We start from the raw sequence: 16,165 nt of genomic DNA on the forward strand, positions 1-16,165 counted from the left end.
TACCATTATTATATCATTCATATTACTATAATTACTAACAAAATAATAATGTATTTTTAATTAAAATAAATTCTTAATAAATTCATTAAAATGCTAAAAAAGTAAGGGTTAGGGTTAAATTAAAATTAAATTGGAATTAAAATGGTAAAAAATTAAGATGTAAACTAAAATAATATTTTTTTACCCCTCAATAACTATTATTTTTAGTGAAGAACATACAGTTCATCAATAGAAACAATAATAATTGAGTGGTGAAAAAATATTATTTTAGTTTACATCTTAATTTTTTAGCATTTTAATTAAGTTATATATAATGTATTAATAATGTATTACACACACACACACACACACACACACACACACATATATATATATATATATATATATATATATATATGAAGAGTTCAGATGCAAAAGCCTCTAAATGCCATTTGAAATTTTCTTCTTTAATGATGATTTTTATCAAGCTTGTATATTTAAGTTCAGTAATTTCACTTAAATGGCAATGATAATTACCTATTAATTGTTATTTAAGTGAAATTACTGAACTTAAATATACAAGTTTGATAAAAATCATCATTAAAGAAGAAAATTTCAAATGGCATTTAGAGGCTTTTGCATCTGAACTCTTCATATATATATATATATATATATATATACACACACACACACAAATACAACAGAAATTGTATTTGTATATATATATACACTCACCGGCCACTTTATTAGGTACCCCATGCTAGTAACGGGTTGGACCCCCTTTTGCCTTCAGAACTGCCTCAATTCTTCGTGGCATAGATTCAACAAGGTGCTGGAAGCATTCCTCAGGGAGTTTGGTCCATATTGACATGATGGCATCACACAGTTGCCGCAGATTTGTCGGCTGCACATCCATGATGCGAATCTCCCGTTCCACCACATCCCAAAGATGCTCTATTGGATTGAGATCTGGTGACTGTGGAGGCCATTTGAGTACAGCGAACTCATTGTCATGTTCAAGAAACAAGTCTGAGATGATTCCAGCTTTATGACATGGCACATTATCCTGCTGAAAGTAGCCATCAGAAGTTGGGTACATTGTGGTCATAAAGGGATGGAGATGGTCAGCAACAATACTCAGGTAGGCTCTGGCGTTGCAACGATGCTCAATTGGTACCAAGGGGCCCAAAGAGTGCCAAGAAAATATTCCCCACACCATGACACCACCACCACCAGCCTGAACCGTTGATACAAGGCAGGATGGATCCATGCTTTCATGTTGTAGACGCCAAATTCTGACCCTACCATCCGAATGTCGCAGCAGAAATCGAGACTCATCAGACCAGGCAACGTTTTTCCAATCTTCTATTGTCCAATTTCGATGAGCTTGTGCAAATTGTAGCCTCAGTTTCCTGTTCTTAGCTGAAAGGAGTGGCACCCGGTGTGGTCTTCTGCTGCTGTAGCCCATCTGCCTCAAAGTTCGACGTACTGTGCGTTCAGAGATGCTCTTCTGCCCACCTTGGTTGTAACGGGTGGTTATTTGAGTCACTGTTGCCCTTCTATCAGCTCGAACCAGTCTGGCCATTCTCCTCTGACCTCTGGCATCAACAAGGCATTTCCGCCCACAGAACTGTCGCTCACTGGATGTTTTTTCTTTTTCGGACCATTCTCTGTAAACCCTAGAGATGGTTGTGCGTGAAAATCCCAGTAGATTAGCAGTTTCTGAAATACTCAGACCAGCCCTTCTGGCACCAACAATCATGCCACGTTCAAAGTCACTCAAATCACCTTTCTTCCCCATACTGATGCTCGGTTTGAACTGCAGGAGATTGTCTTGACCATGTCTACGTGCCTAAATGCACTGAGTTGCCGCCATGTGATTGGCTGCTTAGAAATTAAGTGTTAACACGCAGTTGGACAGGTGTACCTAATAAAGTGGCCGGTGAGTGTATATATATATATATATATATATATATATATATGTATGTATATGGCAAACTGTATTAACCATAATTCACTCTGTATACAATAACAAAATTAATTTAATATTTAATATTAATATTTGGTATGGGAGTGTTGATAGGTAAATTATTTACCTATCAACTTTCCTATTTATGAATTAATTTACCTACCTATTATTAATTCTGTCAACAATATTATGTAGAGAGAGTTTGAATATTGTGTTGGAGGGGCCTTCAAGTCAAAAAGGTTGAGAACCACTGCTCTATTAGTATTGATTTTAATACATAATATGGATGTGTACCATTATATAGCCATTAATTGTATCTCGTAGAAACATGTAGTGTAAATATCATGGCACATAAAAATGGTAATGCCATTTCTAATCATTCCTGTGCCGTTATACAGCTACAAAATCCTTTTATGGGTGATTCTGAATGGCAAACATTTAGTCAGTGTAAAGCAATGCGAGATTTAACATTTTGAATCTTCTTAAAAGTACAACATTTCAGAATGAAACGATCGAGAGTTGTGTAGAAGTATAATCTGAAGTCTCACTCTCTCAGTGATGTGTGTCTGCAGTATCTGCCAGTGGCAGTTCATGGTGCCCAGTTTCTCAGCGAAGTCAGTCTTATCGCTGCGTTTGCTCTCCACATCCGCACCGCTGATCTGGAGCACTGACTGATTCACAAAGTCCACAGTGAGCTGTTTGCAGTTGACGTCCACTCTGAAGCCCTACAAGAAGTAGAGAAACACAACAGTGTGTAAAAACATACACTCCACACAAACTAGGCTAGTCATTTGTAATTACTCTTCTGACAATCGTCATAAAATCCGGTCTAATGCAGAGCTTTAATGGAACACATCACTTCACATTTGATGAATCTAACGGGTAAGACTGAAAAATGATGTCACCTTGTATCGCTGCAGGTACTCCTGGATGACCTTTGACCCAACAGCCCCTTTGAGATTTTCCTCATCCTCTTCTATCACTCTCTCCATCAATGAAATCCAGTTCACAAGCTCAGAGATGGCGTGACAGGATGCCAGCTTATCCATCTGAGACTAAAACAAATGGACAATATATCTTTATAAGATTTATAAGGCTAAGAAAGAACCTCAGAAACGAATCCTACGTGTTGGAGCAGATTAGCCTGTTTAGAAGCGCTGGTTTGTACCTGGTGGAGCTTCTCTTGAACAATGGGAATGCGGGCGAGCAGTTCAGACCACTGAGAGTCCAGACGGGTGAGTTCAGACCGCAGAGACGCGGTGTCCATCTTCTTCAGTCTCAGCAGCTGGTTTCCCTCGTTCAGCACTGAGGCCTTTAGACTGGAGCGAGTCTCCACCTCTTTACTGAACTCCTGAACACAACACAACACATGTATATTGAGGTTTTCAGAATTATTTCCATAATGGACATGCAGGGATTTAAATAACTAAACAAATAATAAATATTTAATTATTAATAATTCTTAATTAAATCTTCTATTGAAACTATTTGATCATTGGCAAAAACATTACATTGGGAATATTATTATATAATAAAAAATATTAATGTAATATTATTATAAATATAAATATGGAATGGATAAATGGGTAGATTGGTGGTTGGATGGAAAATAAATTAATAAATGAACAAATAAATAAATAGGCTCCAGCATCCACACAACCATACACAGGACAAGTGAAAATAAAATAAAATAAAATAAAATAAAATAAAATAAAATAAAATAAAATAAAATAAAATAAAATTAAATTAAATAAAATTAAATAAAATAAAATTAAAATTAAAAAATACATATATACATATATTTTTAAACATACAAAATAAAAATAAAAACACTAAATAAAACAAATAAAAAAAATACAATAAATCAGCAGCAGCATTCTGTTAATCAATATTTCAGCATTCTGTTCACCACTGTGTGGGCCAGTATGGTTTTTCTGGTGAAATTGGTTTGCCAAATGCATCAACATCCCAAACACATCCAACGTTTGTAATTTATTAACATTAAGAAAGCCTAACTAACCAGAAAAGCCGATAGCTGGTCTTTAACAGTCTCCAGCTCCTGAGGACCAGCAACAGTCTGTGTGTTCCAGAACTCCAAGCGTTCCAGAGCTTCCTGTAGCCAGCGACTCAGTTCAACAGACTCATGCTTATACCTGTGACCAAGAACAAGCACATATAACCATGAAGATTATAGAATAAAATCAATAAAACAATGAATCTCAGTCTAAAACTTAGCTCCTGACCTGGTAGAGTGCTTCAGGATGGAGTCCAGGTTGTGTAGCTCTTTGTTAATCTTGGTGGAGTTGTTGAGCCAGTGTTCGCCCAAAAGAGTGAGCTGGTTCTCCAGGCTGGAGCAGCTCACATCTGACAGAAGATGCTTCCCTTCCTCCAGCACCTGATGCAGCTTGTTTTGGTTCTCCATCAGACTCGCCTTCAGGGCCTTAGGTGAAGATCATGGAGATCAGTAGACATGTCCATTATCTATCCTAATACACTAATCATACCCATGATACTCCAGATATCTCATTTTATTAAGTACCTGATAGAGCTCTATTCTTTCCTTCAGTCTCTCCTCTGTCTCCTCCACCAGGCCGACCCTCGGCAGACTGCCCTCCACAGCCTCAAGCAAACGGTACAGGGTCTGATAGTCCAAAACTAGACGACTCCATGTCTGATAAAGTCACAAACATACAAACACATAAGTAGGAAACAGTTGCATACTTTAAAATATAAATGCTACTCATATAAATGCTAATATAAATGCTACTATGCATGCATGCATTTATAAACATTTGGGATGTGCCCGAAGCCACATACTATGTTTTGAAAGGAAGTTACACATTTCACAAATTTCACTTTCCTATTTGCGATCACACGAATCATATAATCATATGAAACGAAACGTACATAAGTTTAGATGTAATTTTATATATAGTTATATTTACTTAATATAATTTTAAAAAGAAGCACAAACACAACGAGGGGTGTCTGTTTTATCTGTTTTTGTGCCAACGTTTCTTTAGTATAACCATGGGGTATAAAATTCAATATAAATTCTCGGTTTTGCATTGGACTCTACGGTCGGCGGAAGTTATCGAGCATCCTTAAACCTTCACCGGAAATACCGCCGTGCATAGAGCCCATAAACATCCAACATAAATGTTGAAAACAGTTGTGCTGCTTCATATTTTTTGTGGAACCTGTGCGACATTTATCTTCAATAGAAATCTTTTGTAACATTATAAATGTCTGTAAAATGATGACTTTTTTAAAAAACCTTACTGAAACCCCAAACTTTTGAACAATAGTGTGTGTGTGAATATATACCGAATAAAAATCATGTTACCTCTGAGATGCACTCCAGCTCAACTCCTTTTTTGTGCGCTTGCTTGAGCACATCCTGAGCGCGAGCTAGCGTCTCCTCCAGAGTCTGGCGCTCACGTGGCAAAACAAAGGCACTAATTTTCTTATAGAATGTCTCAGTGAGGACCATGTGCCACTCCAAGCCTTGGAAAAATTCCTGGAAATCAAGCATTTAGGGACACATGTTGAAGTAAGGTCATATACATGTTTTTCACCCACAAGATGTGTTTAGGAGTTTGGTGTACCTTGTGTTTGTCTAGAAGGCTGTGCACGTCCTCTACTGAGCTAGCAATCATCTTCTGGTGAGCGGTCATCTTATCCTGGGCCGTGTCCACCAGATCAATAAGATCTTGCAGAACTCGTTCATACTGATTCTTCAAGGCCATATTCTGATTCAGCCCGCTCCGCCGAGAGCCCACCGTCATCACCAGCTCCTCATAAGCATCCTGTCCAGCACACACATGGACAACTTTGAGAGGACCCAGGTGTTTCAGGTCTTAACCATTATATTTTAGGACTATATTGTCTGCTTCTCTTTTTTTTATAATAATACAGTGCACAAAAGTGAATGTAAGAACGAAAGTGTTTATTTTTGCCCACGTTGATTCCAATGATTGGTCGTGTACCTGTAGCTTCAGCAGCTCATTGGTGGAGAACTGGTCCGGGTGTAGCTCCGCCCCTCTGGCTTTCAGCTCTGTTATTCTGTGTTCAAAGTCTTTCAGCGTCTCTTCTACCTCTGCAATAGTCTGTCAGAACAAAAGTGACACAGAGTTCACACCGATAACTGTGCTACTGTGTTGTTTTTGTTAAAAGGATACTCCACCGTTTTTTCATATGAAACTATGTTATTCCCTCAACTAAGACGAGTTGATACATACCTGTCTTGTCTCTTTGATAGCACTTAAAGGAGTAGTTCACTTTTGAAAAAACGTTTGCTGATAATTCACTCACCCCCATGTCATCCAAGATGTCCATGTCATTCTTTCTTCAGTCGAAAAGAAATTAAGGTTTTTGATGAAAACATTCCAGCATTTTTCTCCATATAATGGACTTCAATGGGAACCAAAAGGTTCAAGGTCCAAAAGAAACTTTAAGTACAAACTGCAAACTTGTTCAAAGGGCTTTAAACGATTCAAGACGATGAATAAGGGTCTTATCAAGTGAAACGATCGCTCATTTAATAAATAAATAACAAAGTTTAAGTTTTATAAGCTGAAAAGGTCGCCTTGCTCTGTACTGCGATGCACGTTTGCGACTCTCCTGTTCGAACTTATTCATCAAAATGAATGAATCTTTTCCGAGCCATTGGTTCATTCAACGAACGACACGAACGAATCGACTCGGAAAAAGATTCGATTCGATTAAATGAGCGATCGTTTTGCTTGATAAGACTCTTATTCATCGTCTGGAATCGTTTAAAGGAATCGCCCTTTGAACAGTTTGCAGTTTGCACTGAAACTGTCTTTTGGACCTTGAACCGTTTGGTTCCCATTGAAGTGCATTATATGGAGAAAATCTGCTTGGCCCATGTTAAATGAACTGGGCTAGTTAAGTGCCATCAAAGTGTCTCGCGCACCAGAGCGATTGAGTGCACGCACTGAGACGAGAGAGGTATGTATATCAACTCGTTTTAGTTAAGGGAATAACATTAATATGAAATGTAATACTATTTAATATGAAGAAATGGTGGAGTATCCCTTTAACTAAAACAAACTATTACCAATAATTTTTGTAAACTGAAATGTATGAAAAACTTTGAAATGAGCTTAAAGGACTTATTCACCCAAAAATGAAAAGTATGTCATCAGTTACTCACTCTCAAGTTGTTCCAAACCTGTATGAATTTCTTTCTTCAGCTGAACACAAAAGATGATTTTTGAAGAGTATGGGTGACCAAACTTCAATAGCATTGAAAAGTCAATGGGGTCCATCAACTGTTTGGTTAGCAACATTTTTCAAAATACCTTTTGTGTTCAGTAGAGGAAAGAAATTCATGCAGGTTTGGAACAACTTGAAAATGAGTAAATTATGACACAATTTTCATTTTTGGGTGAGCTATGCCTTTAATTTGAGGTAATACGATCACTTCAAACGTAAATTACTAAAACTGATTTCTTTAAATTATTTTTTTTTAATAAAACTGTAAAAAAAAAAAAAAAATGGAACTAAAATTGACAACAGCACTTTACAAAATGACCAAACTAACATTAAAATAAAAATGGAAAAAAATGAAAATGTAATATTAATGAATACTATAATGATATATGAATAATACTAAAATAACACCAATACAACTGAAATCACTGTTAATCCAAAACATTAATTAATAATAATAAAAAAATCTTACTTCAAGCTGTTTAGTTGTTGTGTGGTCAAGAACTCCTGCCATTTTCTGGATAACCTGGAACTTGCTTTCACTAATTGCTGTAAAGAGATGCTGCAACTCCGTCTGAAAAGAAACAGGAACTGAGATGATGTTGCAGTGTTGCATTCATGTACCGAACTGAATGATGCCCATCAGGCCTGATTCCCACCTGGAAAGCCGTGAGCTCCCGCATTCTGCTCCGCATGGTGTCACAGCGGCGGTCCAGAGCCGAGTCCAGGGCCCCCAGGCGTCGCGTCAGACAGTCCAGAGTGTCCTTCATCAGGGTCTGCTCTTCCTCAGAGAGACCCACAGAGCTGGCGATCTGGCCCTGGCTGTGGCTGGCCACCCTGGTCACCTCCGTCACTTCTTTTCCCAATGTCTGCGAGTCAAGCAAAAAATATAGATATTTATAAATGTGTTTCAGATAATTCTACAGATCTATCTACGTTTCACTTTTCACAGTTGGCAGTGTTGCTAAAAAACTTCAATGAGAAATGTTCCCTTGGCAACAAACTCAAATAAAAAAGCTGAAGTACTAAATTTACTAAAACTAAAATGAAAATCGAAAAAATAAAAGATGACTCAAAATATTAACTTTTAAAATATAAAAATGTTTTGTACATAATTGTTTTCAACATTAATGATAATAATAATAAATGTTTCTTGAGGAGAAAATCTGCATTTTAGAATATGATTATGATAAAAATATGATTTCTGAAGGATCATGTGACACTGAAGACTGGAGTAATGATGCTGAAAATACAGCTGTGCTTCAAAATACAAAACAGTTATTAAAATTTTTTAGAATATTTCACAATATTACAGTTTTTTTTTTTTGTTTTTTTTTTATCAAATAAATGCAGCCTTGGAGAGCAGAAGAGACTTCTTTTGAAAACATTAAAAATCTTACCAAACTTTCAAAATTGCAATGTACGTTTATATACAAAGACACACACAAACATACACATACACATACATATACATATATATATATATATATATATATACTGTATATATATATATATATATATATATATAGATAGATAGATAGACTAATCTGTATATATATATACTGTATATAGACTAATCGATTTGACAGCACTAGTTTTTTATTCAAATAATATAAAACATAAATGTCCTTTAATAACATAAATAATAGTTTTAATAATACAATTATAATTTAAGCTTAAATTATTGTCCAGAACTCATTTATATATATATATATATGAGGATATATAATATTATATTGTTTAGTGTAAAATGTCTTTTATATAAAACAAACATCCGGAGAACAGAATGTGGGCGAACATGATGTCTCAGATAGGAATCGGATATTATCTAGCAAAATTTGCTGCTGTAAGTTTAGACCTCATAATTGGACAGTTGTGTTTCAGCGTTCTCCGTCAGCAGCGCAGGGCCAGAAAACAGTGTGTTCTCCACATCATCCACCCAAGAGGAAGAGGCTGTGACTGCCGAATAAAGCTGCTGCTCCATCAGAACGACCTCGCGATCTGTGGCCTGTAGAAACAATAACACATCATACACATGACACACACATTCTGTTATGATAAGCTGTCAAGTTAAGCAATAGTTTGTGCATTATAGTGATTTTACCATGGTTAAAGGGATTTTTGGATACTTTTTGGTAATACAATTTAGTATGAATACTGTTAGTTTTTTACTTAGTATGTGTACTGACATCTATGAGTCATTAAATCATGTTTAATTTGGACTTCTCTGTGCATGCTCTTTGAGGTGGTGACCATAGACCTCCATTATATGACTGACAGACAAGAACGGTTTGACCTAAAAATATCAAAATTGAAACTACTGCGGAAACAATGACACCTACATCTTGGATGCCCTTGGGGTAAGCTAAAACATACCAAAAATTAATTTCAAAGTGAACTATCCCTTTAAGGTGTGTAACCATTCATAAAACAGTTCAATTAAAACAATTGAAAACAACTGTTAAAACAATTCAATTCACTACTCAATTGTTGTGTCGTCACAACTGCATGTATCAAAGCACCAGAACTGTTTGATATAAATGTGTCTACCTGAGGGGTTATTTCCTTTACTGTCTGACTGAATCCATTGTGCAGGGACATCAGGCTGGACTTGTCCTGGACGTGAGTCTCTCTCTTATAAACCGGGGCGGCAGTCTTCACACAGGCAGTTCTGGAGTAAAACTGATAGAAAAAATAAAACTTTTACGAAACACTCCACCAACAGAGAGAGTTTCCGAGTATTACAACTGTGCTCCAGTTGTGCAAGAATTTTTGCATTCCCTGAAGGCAGCTAGGCCGCATAAAGAATAGTGCTAAAGTTTAAAGTAAAATGATAGTTGAGAACCCAAATGCAGAAAAAGGGAACGAGAGATTGATAGTATTATGCAAAATAGATTGATAAAAAGATTTATGAAATGAATGCCAAGTTCATAGGTTTGATTTCCAGGAAACTAATCACATTTATGCCTTGTAATGCAATGTAAGTTGCTTTGGATAAAAGCATCTGCCAAATGCATGTATACAAGTATACATTGTAAATGTATATTTGTTAGGGGTGGGAATTAAAAAAAACAAATGCATCATAGAGGATGAGGAGCACTTTCTGCTCTTCTGTCCCAAATATACCAATATTAGAGAAAGTTTTCTGCCAAGATTTGAAGCCTTGATCCCATCATTCTCTGATCTAACTCAGAGAAGATGATAATACAGCTGCACCAGCGGCTAAATATGTGTTAGCTATTCACAACGCCAGAGACAGCTAATTCTATTTATTCATTTATTAATATATACTGTGTTTATTTATTTACCATGCTACATATGACATGATCTATACATATATGTTCTGTTTGTTTGTTCTATTATTTATATATAATATGTTGATGCTTTGGCAACATTGTGTTACACAGTCATGCTAATAAAGCTATATTGAAATTGAATCACCATTTTCTCTTCAATGATTCAGGATTGATTCTGAGTGTAGTTTTTAACCGCAGATGCGCGATGACGCCGAGTGTGCTTAGAAAGACCTGTATTCTGCTTGGTTCCAATTTCTCTCTCTCTTACACACACACACCAGACAAAACAATCTAATAAAATAAGTTTGGAAAGGTTGAAGCGAATTACAAGGGCATTCTCGGACTTCATTGTACAGCATATGCATTGTGAAAAACGCGGGCATTGCTTGTTATACGCTTGCAGTGTGCGGTCTCGCCCGCTGTTATTTCCTTACAAACGCTGTACGAAGGCATAATTTATGTCGTTTGGAATGCAGTGGGCATCTATGCGTCTGTGTACGACTCCGTGTAACTGGTTAAATGTACTTGCATCTTAAAATGCTCTTATAATAATCAAACAACAATAAAGCTGAGAAAGAGTAAAATCACTCACTGCTCTTGAATGGAACACGTTCAGATCCTCTACTGAGCGCATTCTTCGTTTTATTGCTTGTAATATGTTTCCTCTTAAATATTTAGACTACTTCTTATTTTACATTTTGAAGCTATATTAGTTTATGTATTTAAATGAGCTGGATGTAAGATTGTGGCCAAAACTGGTACTGCAATCACTTTCAAATTACTGTAGAGCCGTGTACATCCCCACCCCCCCCCACTCGAGGTTGCCAGATATGCTGGAGGATACAACATATTTTTATCCAACACATTTGTCGCTTCAGCTGTGTTAACTAGAGCAGAGCTGGCAACCCGAATGCTGCAACATTATTGACTTCGTGATTGGTAGATCGGTGGAGGGTGGAGCATCAGACCAAAACACGACATGACAGTTGAGGGCTGTAACTTTACTTTTTAAATGACAATATCCTGGCCGGACTACAGTTGTCAGTGATTTAAGTATTTGTGAATGAACATGATTTCTTAATGTCTAGTGACAAATCCATTTTATGATTATTTGAAATAAATTTCTTACATACAGCTCCTTTAAAATTCTTAGCATACAATTTAATTACATTTTTTAATTTGTAATTATTTTGAAAAGTACTTTTCATTACATATGCAATTAAATAAATTTTGAGATTTATTTCCACGTTATAAACTAATGTAAAGACTGTGAAGAATCAGATTGTGACTCACAGAATCGGATCGGATCTTGACGTGCCTAAAGATTCCCACCCCTAATAGTTGTATACTCATTAATTGAGAGACTGCATTGATGTATGCACTTTCAGAAATTCATTTGTCACACTTTATAGCTAATCAGTAGTGTTGTTTTTGGCGGCCTGTTTTAAAGGAGAACTCCGGCGAACAATGAACCTTTGGTCTAATAAAACATCGGTACACAGTCAACCGTTCTCTGAGATTTGTTTTCATGATAATCGAATGTAAAGAGTTTTATTTCTAAAAACTGTTTAGCGTATAATGCTAGTACTGGGGGCATTGACTAAGTAAAAAGAAATCGCTAGTTTATACCACTAACAATAGCCCCACACTAACGCAGTAACATAATGAGGCTCCATACATGCAAAACGAAGCATTGAGAACTTTCTAAGTGTACAGACCGTTTAATAAGAAGATACTTTATGAAGACAGTTCACTTCGCGTATACAGACAGGAGCCATCTTAAAAAATATTCGATTATCATGAAAACAAAACTCAGAGAACGGTTGACTGTGTACCGATGTTTTATCAGACCAAAGGTTCATTGTTCGCCGGAGTTCTCCTTTAATTTCAGTTTTAGTCTAGTCTTTGTGTCAAGCTGACATTTTAGTTTTTGTTAGTTTTAGTCATGTTCATACTCTTTTTAGACTAGTCTAGTTTTAGTCGACGAAAACGGATGACATTTTAGTCTAGTTTTAGTCGGCGAAAGACATAGTCTAGTTTTAGTCAATGAAAATTGTATTTTAGTCTCTTTTTAGTAGGCAATTCTATTGAACCCAGTCAATATATAAGAAGCCTACCTAGTTGTAGGCTAGCCTATAGACGAAACCAATTTTTTTCTTTTAGCCAAACCCATTTCAAACAATCTTATCTTCTTATAGTTATCTTCTTATATTATTGTTACCTTATAGACTCAAGAATGATTCCAGGAAGACGCTCTGAATTTACTTGAATTTACAACACATTTATTTTACCAATCAAACATGTTAGTAGCCTACACACATGATGAAATGAAAGTTTTTCCAAATGTCATTTCTTCTTTTTCTCCCAAAGACGAATCCCTTTCTCTGTGTCAGACTTAACTTTGTTTGTTGTCGTTTATGCTAACGCCTGTTTCACACATACTCCATTTGCAGTGCGTATTTTTCCCGCACCCATACAGTTATAACAGTTATAGATTAGCGCTCATACCGCGCGCTCATTTGCGTCTCGTCTCGTCTCGTTTTCGTCATGATATTTAGTCATAATTTTCGTTGACGAAAGCAACACTACTAATCAGCAAAAAAGTTAAAAGGTGATTAAAAATTGTTGCCCTACAATATGCATGTTAATCTAAAATCATAATCTGCTCTACATTTGAGCGATGTGGATACTGTGAAGAAATCAGTGTACCGGTTGTTTGCTGTCTTGTTCCAGGGTGTTCATGAGGAGCTGTAGTTTAGTGAGCATGTCTTTTTTCAGACTTTCCCATCTCTTTCTCCTCTGCTTTTTCACGGCCTGACTGTCTCCCTCCAGCTCTATATCAGGGGACAGGGTCTCCGTCGCACTGCAGAAGATTTGACGGACAAGAATTGTAAAGAGAGCGTCAGAAAAGGAAACAGTGAGAGCGAAATGCAGGTTAATGGTACCTTGTTCTGACGGGCGATGCTTGTTGGGTGAGTATTTCCTCTCCACGACTTGCTAGAGATTTCAACAGCTTCTTTTGCTCTGCAAGTTGCTCTTCAAGCTCCTGAATGAACATAATATATTATCGTTCCTCATTTAGTAGACGCTTTCTTACTACAGCTTAAGGACACAATGTTGATAGTTCTAGATATTTTGATCGCTCTTCTTCTTGTGAAATGTTATGTACCTTTTGTTTCTGGAGGGTGTCCTGGTGCTGTAGGCTGCGTGTGGAGCGGGCCTGGGCCAGCCAGTCCTGCATGTTTGGACTCTGGGACAGACTGGAGTCTGATTCACTGGAGTCTGACGGTTCCTGAAGGGAATCCTGCGGGAGAGGGACAATGCAAACATACGGCGGATTAATAGTCTTCAATACCGTAAATACCTTGTTGGAACTGAATTGCAATAAAATCAAAAGATCATACAATCATGAATCAAATAATCAGTCATCATTCTCATATTCTGCAATATTCTTGTGAAAAACAGCAGGAAAAGAGGAAGCCATGCATGAGATTGTGCTATTCAGACCCAGAACCCAGTGCTGCTGAATTATTCTGCACATAGAGTGACAAGAAAAAAAAACCCTATGCTGTAATATATCATTATTACACATGATGTTTGAAGGCCTTTCAACTCCTCCCAAATTAAAGTCGCCTGCAGGAAATAAAAGACAAAACTTTTAGAGAATCTCACAAAAAGTGGGTAAAATTTTACTCAGAAAGAAATAAAATGAAAATTATTATAAAACATCTATTTTATTTGAATAAAACCTATTGTTTTTATTTTAAAGGTGCATTGCGCAAGTCTCTGAGTTTTTGCAGAACTACAAGTGAAACTGCAACCAGAAGTGTGCACGCTCATGACCACACGCACACGCACGCTTGCACGAGCTGTTCATAACCAAAGGAGCGTCAACCGCACAAATCTTTTGTCAAAGTCATAATGTCTTCAGAGGTAATAAAGTCATTTTTAATATTTGAAAGGAAAGCATTCGAGTAAATTAAACACTTATGTGTGAGGGGAAAACGGGGGTAGTAGAAAACTTCAGTTTTTGTTTCCATCTATCTCCATGTTGAACTGTTTTATGTGCTTACTGTATCCACTTATGATTGTATTATTATGGAAACACGTTCATGAACAATATATATAGGAACCGTTTGAGCCCTAGCAGACCGGAGATCTCTCCGTTAGTTGAAAGCCTTACCGATGTTGACTCTCGTCTTATTCTGACGCCTGGAATTGGACAAAAGTTTTATTTCTTTGTCTTACGTGGAGTTTGCGTTGGGGTTTGGAATGAACTACAAGCCGGTCTCTTTGACTCCATCTTCTACTTTTGCCGAAAGTTGACTAAAGTTGTGTCGCTCGAGTTGTCTTCGCTGATACGGCGAATGGCGGCGAATACACAAACCTGCCAGGTGAGCGTGAACGCACATGACGTCACGCCCAGTCATAAATTCCGTCCCGATTCCCTCTTATTTATTTTACTGTACAGGATTATACAGGCAATCGCAGTGATCAGGCAATTGTTTAAGCATGTATGGGATAGAAAAACGGGTATTTTTAAAATGAAATGTTGCGCAATGCACCTTTAATATTTTATGTAGTTTTATTACAATAAAACCTTTATTTTTTCTTATCATTTAACTGCATTAGTTACTGCACTTTTACAGCATTTATTATCCATAAATAAAATAAAAATAAATAAAAACTTGCATTTCTTAACATTAGTTAGCATATTAGCACATGAACAAACAATGAACCGATGTCTATTTTATTAACTAATGTTAACACAGATGAACAAATACAGTAAAAAATGTTCAGTTCATGTTAGTTAATACATTAATTAATGTCAACAAATGAAATCCTTTTTTCATTCTTTTTCATCTTATTTTAACATGAATTTTACTTTAATCCTGGATTTAAGTGTACTTACAAAAAACTACCTAGTTTACTTTAATATACAGTTTTATGTTGTTGAAAAATTGGTAACACTTTACAATAAGGTTCATTAGTTACTACATTAGTTAACATTAACTAAGAATGAACAATACTTCTACAGCATTTGTTAATCATTTTTAATGTTAATTTCAACATTCACTAATACTTCATTAAAATCTTGTTAACATTAGTTAATGCACTGTGAACTAACATGAACAAACAATGAATAGCTGGATTTGAAATAACTAACGTTCACAAATATTAACAAAAACAGTAACAAATGTATTGCTCATGGTTAGTTTATGTTAGTTAATACATTCATTTTTAATTAATGAACCTAATTGTAAAGTCTTACTGAATTTTTTTTAAAAAAATTAAATAAAACTATACAAATATATTACAATTGTTTTAACATAAGATTGTATAATAAAAATAATGGTTTTGTTTCATTCCTCCTCACTGTCAGAGATGGTGTTAATAGCTGAAAATATTTGATAATAATAATAATAATTTAATTATTTTATGAACGATGCCATACAAATATGTATGCAACTTGAAGGAATTTGGAGCACTAAATTACAAATTTTGGTGGTCCAAAAATTTGGAGCACCAAATTGTACCATTTAATACAATAATATTTTAGTATATACATAAGAAAATCATTCAGTAGCATGACATATATATATATATATATATATATATATATATATATATATATATATATATATCAAAGTAATATGTTAGGGTTTTAGAGTACTTTTTTAGG

General features: G+C 35.9%; 1 protein-coding gene across 10 annotated transcripts in view; it reads right to left on the bottom strand.

Moving 5' to 3' along the window:
- Positions 1 to 16,165, bottom strand: part of syne1b (spectrin repeat containing, nuclear envelope 1b) — a 164,356-nt gene that overhangs the window by 36,330 nt on the left and 111,861 nt on the right. For all 10 annotated transcript variants that reach the window (XM_089120128.1, XM_089120131.1, XM_089120130.1 and 7 more), the window contains 16 exons: positions 13,652 to 13,786; positions 13,428 to 13,528; positions 13,192 to 13,345; positions 9,737 to 9,868; positions 9,045 to 9,194; positions 7,846 to 8,055; positions 7,659 to 7,760; positions 5,938 to 6,057; positions 5,557 to 5,757; positions 5,295 to 5,468; positions 4,488 to 4,619; positions 4,192 to 4,388; positions 3,969 to 4,101; positions 3,117 to 3,299; positions 2,854 to 3,003; positions 2,497 to 2,673 (listed from right to left, as the gene is read on the bottom strand). In XM_089120128.1, coding sequence (XP_088976254.1) covers positions 2,497 to 2,673; positions 2,854 to 3,003; positions 3,117 to 3,299; positions 3,969 to 4,101; positions 4,192 to 4,388; positions 4,488 to 4,619; positions 5,295 to 5,468; positions 5,557 to 5,757; positions 5,938 to 6,057; positions 7,659 to 7,760; positions 7,846 to 8,055; positions 9,045 to 9,194; positions 9,737 to 9,868; positions 13,192 to 13,345; positions 13,428 to 13,528; positions 13,652 to 13,786 — 2,451 coding nt within the window. The remainder of the gene's footprint in view (positions 1 to 2,496; positions 2,674 to 2,853; positions 3,004 to 3,116; positions 3,300 to 3,968; positions 4,102 to 4,191; positions 4,389 to 4,487; positions 4,620 to 5,294; positions 5,469 to 5,556; positions 5,758 to 5,937; positions 6,058 to 7,658; positions 7,761 to 7,845; positions 8,056 to 9,044; positions 9,195 to 9,736; positions 9,869 to 13,191; positions 13,346 to 13,427; positions 13,529 to 13,651; positions 13,787 to 16,165) is intronic.

The sequence above is a fragment of the Pimephales promelas genome, chromosome 15 (assembly GCF_988280905.1).
Source record: "Pimephales promelas chromosome 15, fPimPro1.hap1.1, whole genome shotgun sequence".
Classification (NCBI taxonomy): Eukaryota; Metazoa; Chordata; class Actinopteri; order Cypriniformes; family Leuciscidae; genus Pimephales; species Pimephales promelas.